The 5743-nt window shown below is 43.2% G+C and overlaps 1 protein-coding gene across 1 annotated transcript; it reads left to right on the forward strand.

The window, feature by feature from the left end:
- The first annotated feature begins 722 nt into the window (after positions 1–722).
- Positions 723–3515, forward strand: LOC127241630 (uncharacterized). Its single transcript, XM_051260774.1, has 3 exons — positions 723–1562; positions 1632–2222; positions 2310–3515. The coding sequence occupies exons 1-3, from the start codon at positions 723–725 to the stop codon at positions 3513–3515; spliced, it is 2637 nt and encodes an 878-aa protein (XP_051116731.1).
- Positions 3516–5743: the final 2228 nt, after the last annotated feature.

Raw genomic sequence — 5743 nt, forward strand, 5'->3', positions numbered from 1 at the left:
TTTCCATCCCGCATGACGCGTCAAACAAAAATGACGATACATTGCGGTAAAGTTTTAAAGGCTAAATGGCAAACCGTTGTCTTCACCAAACCCAAAGAAGATAATGAAGAAAGTGTTGCATCATCCTGCTACATCACTGAAGGGGGAGAAGAGACAATGATTGAAGAAGATGCAGGAAATGCACCCGCCGCGCTTGAAGAAGGGGTCAAACCTGCAGTGGACGAGTTAGAAGAAGTCAACATGGGAAATGAAGATCACCCAAGACCTGTCTATGTCAGCAAAGAGCTGGGTGAGGATGATATGAATGCCTACACCCGACTTCTCAACGAATTCCAAGATGTCTTCGCTTGGTCATATAAAGAAATGCCCGGCTTAGACCTGAAAGTTGCGGTCCACCATCTACGTGTGAAGAAGGGAGCTCGCTCTGTGAAGCAAGCGCAACGAAGATTCCGTCCTGAACTCATCCCTCAAATTGAAAATGAAGTAAAAAAACTCATTAAAGTGGGGTTCATCCGGGAAGTCAAATACCCCCAATGGATTTCCAACATCGTGCCTGTAAAGAAGAAGAATGGACAAATCCGAGTTTGTGTGGATTTCCGGGACTTAAACGAAGCATGCCCAAAAGATGATTTTCCTTTACCCATAACTGAATTGATGATTGATGCAACGACATGACATGACTTTCTTTTATGGATGGATCATCTGGATATAACCAAATTCGTATGGCGCCTGAAGACGAAAAGTTAACCGTCTTTCGTACACCGAAAGGTATCTACTGTTACAAAGTTATGCCTTTCGGATTGAAAAATGCTGGGGCAACCTACCAAAGAGCAATGCAAAAGATCTTTGATGACATGCTACACAAAAATGTAGAGTGCTATGTTGATGACTTGGTTGTCAAATCCAAGAGAAAAGAAGATTACCTGGAAGACTTAAGAAAGGTTTTTGAAAGGTTGAGGCGCTACCAATTAAAAATGAATCCTCTCAAGTGCGTTTTTGGAGTCACCTCCGGAAAATTCCTCGGATTAATTGTCCATAGTCGTGGAATTGAGATTGAACAGGCAAAGATAGATGCCATCACAAAAATGCCTAAGCCTCGTAACATCCACGAGCTAAAAAGCTTACAAGGGAAATTAGCATATATAAGAAGATTTATCTTTAACCTCGCTGGACGATGTCAACCTTTCAGCCGAATCATGAAGAATGGAGTGCCTTTCCATTGGGATGAAGCATGCAAGAAGGCATTCCAAAGTATCAAAGACTACTTGACAAAGCCACCAGTGCTGACAGCCCCAATTCCTGGACATCCGTTGACGCTTTACATCGCTGAACAAGAACGTTCAGTTGGAGCCTTGTTAGCACAGGAAGCCAATAAAGGGAAAGAAAATACCCTCTACTACCTCAGTAGAATGATGACACCAAATGAACTAAATTATTCACCGGTGGAAAAGATATGCTTGGCACTCATCTTCGCCATAAAAAGGTTGAAGCATTACTTCCAAGCGCACACTATCCGGTTGGTGTCCAAAGCAAATCCCTTGAAATATGTCATGTCAAAGCCTGTCCTTTCTGATCGACTCGCGAGGTAGTACCTGCAGCTGCAACAATTCGAAATCATTTATGTACCACAGAAAGCTGTAAAAGGACAAATATTGGCTGACTTCCTTGCTGATCATCCCATCCCCGCTGAGTGGGAGTTGTCTAACGACTTCCCTGATGAAGACGCGTTTTTTCTCGAAATCACCCCACCATGGAAAATGTATTTTGACGGCTCATCACACAAAAATGGAGCTGGAGCCGGAGTAATATTTGTCACATCACAAGGAGAAGTCCTTCCATACTCTTTTGCCTTAAAAGAAAAATGTTCAAATAATGTGGCTGAGTATCAAGCACTCTTCCTCGGCCTAAAAATGGCGGTAGATATCAAGCAACGCCAACTTCAAGTATACGGGGATTCCAAGCTGGTTGTAAATCAAATCACTGGAGAGTTTGAAGTGAAGAAACCAGGACTAATGTCTTACTTAAAGTATGCTAAGGCACTCATTGAGTTGCTCGGGGATGTCTCTATTGAATATGTCCTAAGGAAAGAGAATGGGCAAGCTGACGCTCTGGCTAAATTGGCATCGACTCTATCCATCCCAGATCAACAGGTGTATATTCCGATACGCAAAGTTTGGGTGGATTTCTGCAAGTATGAAGAAGAAGAATGTGTTGAAAAAGAAGTAAATCACCTCATCGAGGTGTTTGAAATTGAAGAAGAAGAAGAAGATTGGCGGCAACCAATATTAGATTTCTTAAAATATGACAAGCTCCCGAGTGACCCGCGCAGACGAGCAGATATCCGAAGAAGAGCTGCACGCTACGCCTACTTCAACGGCATACTCTATCGTCGGTCGTTCGACAACATGTTCCTTCGATTCCTCGGCAATCATCAAGCAAAACAAGCTATGGAGGAAACTCATGCCGGAATCTGTGGAGCTCATCAAGTTGGCCCAAAGTTACACTTCCGAATAAAGAGGATGGGGTATTATTGGCCAACCATGGTTAAAGACTGTATAGAGTTTGCACGGAGATGCCAACCGTGTCAATTTCATCCTAACTTTATCAATCAACCACCGGAACCATTGCACCCAACTATTGCTTCGTGGCCATTTGATACCTGGGGCATGGACGTCGTAGGACCACTCACAAAGTCGTCCGCTGGACATCTCTATATCTTGGCCGCAACTAACTACTTCTCCAAATGGGCAAAAGCAATTCATTTGAAAGAAGTAAAAAAGGAGACGGTAGCTGACTTCATACGAGTCAACATCATTTACCGTTTTGGGGTTCCTCGGTGTATCATCACTGATAATGGAAGATCTTTCGCCAATACTCACATCGACAAGCTTTGTGAAAAGTTTGGCTTCCAACAAAAGAAGTCCTCTATGTATTATGCACCGGCAAATGGACTAGCAGAGGCATTCAATAAAACACTTTGTAACTTGCTGAAAAAGGATGTCTCCAAATCAAAAAGAGATTGGTATGACCGCATTGGTGAAGCTTTGTGGGCCTATCGTACTACATTCCGCACTCCAACACAAGCGACACCGTACTCACTTGTATATGGGGTCGAAGCTGTCCTCCCATTGGAAAAACAAATTCCTTCACTAAGGATTGCTCTTCAGGAAAAATTGACGACCGAAGAAAATGTCAGATTAAGACTCGAAGTGCTAGAGGCTCTCGACGAGAAAAGACTACAAGCTCAACAAAGACTGGAGTGTTATCAAGCACGATTATCTCGAGCTTACAATAAAAAAGTCAAATCACCATCCTTTCAAATCGGGGACTTGGTTCTTGCTGTGAGAAGGCCCATTGTGATCAACTTTCGTTCGGGAAATAAATTTTTATCCAAGTGGGATAGACCCTACGTCGTCACTCAGGTCTACACAAATGGTGCATACAAGTTGTCATCTCAAGACGGACTCCGGATAGGGCCAATCAATGGGAGGTTCCTCAAAAGATATTATGCGTGAGACCTTCAAATCAAATCAAGACTCCTTAGCATGAGAATAAACTGCAAAATAATAATAAAAGCAAATTCAAGTTGCTTTGAACTACGTTATGACTTGATCCATTTACCGGGTACGTAGGCAGCTTGAGATATACCTTCAAGTTCAGTCAAATAAATAAATAAATAAATAATAATAAAGGATTTAGGTAAAAAAATATGCCCGAGAAAAAAAATAATAAAAAAAAGAGAGAATTTAAATTTATTGATTGGCAATCAAAATGAAGAGTACAAATTGATCTTAAACATTAAGATTATACAACTCTTCTTTGCTAATATCCAACAACTCTTCTAAGCTTTTTAAGTATTCTTCGTCTTGCGCGGGGATCTCTGCGGCGGCGAGTTCATCCTTGACTTCAGCAATTTAAATGGTGATATTCTCATTAACTCCTTGACGTTGCTTAATAAGGGAAATATTCTTTTTTTTTTTTTGCTCTTGTAAAGAGCGAAGCTTCACGTCAATATTCTCCACACACCCCTCTAACTCCTTGATAGCTTCGCACTCCTCAACATGCCTCGTCTCAAGGTGCGACAAACGATCTTTGATCTCGGAAATCTGTTGGTTACGAGCCGCCAAGGATATGGCGTCGATCGAGTCAGAACATGCCTCATCAAAAGATGCAGCGTCATCAAAAAGGGCCTTGACTCGGTCCTCAATATGAGAAATGTCAGAATACTGAAAGCATTTCATTGATTGGAGCACTACGTCAACCTCGTCCTTAATCGAGGAAAGCAAACGAGCTGGTGTCCTCAAAAGCTTACCCCGAAGATCCGACCATACTTTTCCTATATATTCGCATTGGATCCCTTTCACAAAATCCGCACCATAGAATTCTGAAACTGCGGGCACAACGGAATGAACAACTATGGGCTTGGTTGGAGAATCCTCTACTTGCTCATTGCAAACACCTCTGCTTTCTCCAATCATCTCAACAATGGAATCTCGGCTCGCCATCTTTTCATCCATACTCGTGATTCTTTGCTCCAACTGAAAAAAGGGATAAAAAAAAATAAATCATGTCAAAAAAAAAAGAGAGAGAAAAAAAAGAGATAGAAGTTACCTCTCTCGCGAAATCGCTCGAAGAATGGTGTCGGCTCGAACGAGGACTTAACGGGTTGATGATATGGGGATCTCGACGAGCTCGCTTCCAATGAACATCATGCTCACTACTGCTTCGTTCAGAGATAGAAGGTACCACCCGCTTTGAAGAATCGACATTGGGAGTACTTGAATTTCCATTGTTCCTCTCAGGAACACCCGGGATAAGTAGCGGCATTTTTCGAGCTTTATCCGATGGCTTGGTATGGTCGGTGGTCTTTTGTACCGGCGGGATATACTCATCCAAGAAAGACCTGCAAACTTGAGTCCACCACTTCTTGTATACGTCGGAAGAAAATCCCCTCAGAATCGCAGGAATGCGTGGAAGAATAACTTCGGTTGAAGATTTTAAGTAAGTGCTTTGGTGCCAATGTTGATAGCCTTCCTCAAAAGCGCAGCAACGGACGTCTTTCAAAAGAACTCCGGGAATCTCTTGGAAAAAACCAAATTGACGGCAAAAACGGTGGGGACTATACGGCTCCATGAAGCATCGAAATCCATCCCGCAAAGTCAGAAAACAAGAGCGAATGGAGATGAAGTATTCTTGCTCGTAGTCTTCGCGCTTCCCGTCATCAACAAACCGTACGTTGAAGTCTTTCGTGATCATGGTGCAAGCCCAACGAAAGTAGTCACCGCGCAAGATTTTTCGGCATGCAACATCTGCTCTATACGCACGAGCACTAACAGCCCCGGAGTGCTTCACCATCCCCGGACCACGGATTCCCTTCCACACGCCGTAGTGGGTCTGAAAATACTCAGCGATCCATCCGGTCAAAAAATGGAGAGGAATTGTCGACCGAACTTTCCCAGGACATGATGAATCCGCGATCTGGTTCAGCCCTCTATAAATACTGGTTAAGACTGGAATGGCCAAGCTTACTGGAAATCCCGACGCTAGGACACTTGCCATCTTGAAAGTTGAAAGACGTATCAAACCAACATCGTCGAGTGGAAGCACAAAGATGCAAAGCCAACAAGAAATGAACGATGCGAGAAAAGTCTCCTGAAGGTGCTCCCGTCCAATTTTGAGTTTGGCAAAAGATGACTCTTGTGCCTTCGACCATGCCTCGTGGGCACCAATCTCTCCGGTAGGA

This window comes from Andrographis paniculata, unplaced genomic scaffold (genome assembly GCF_009805555.1).
Source record: "Andrographis paniculata isolate CXL003 unplaced genomic scaffold, ASM980555v1 Contig83END, whole genome shotgun sequence".
NCBI classification, from domain to species: Eukaryota; Viridiplantae; Streptophyta; class Magnoliopsida; order Lamiales; family Acanthaceae; genus Andrographis; species Andrographis paniculata.

Coding starts and splice junctions, on each gene's coding strand:
- LOC127241630 (XM_051260774.1), top strand. CDS start 723: ATGGCGCCTGAAGACGAAAAGTTAACCGTCTTTCGTACACCGAAAGGT. Junction 1,563..1,631: donor AATATGTCATGTCAAAGCCT/GTCCTTTCTGAT, acceptor TATGTACCACAG/AAAGCTGTAAAAGGACAAAT. Junction 2,223..2,309: donor AAGAATGTGTTGAAAAAGAA/GTAAATCACCTC, acceptor AAATATGACAAG/CTCCCGAGTGACCCGCGCAG.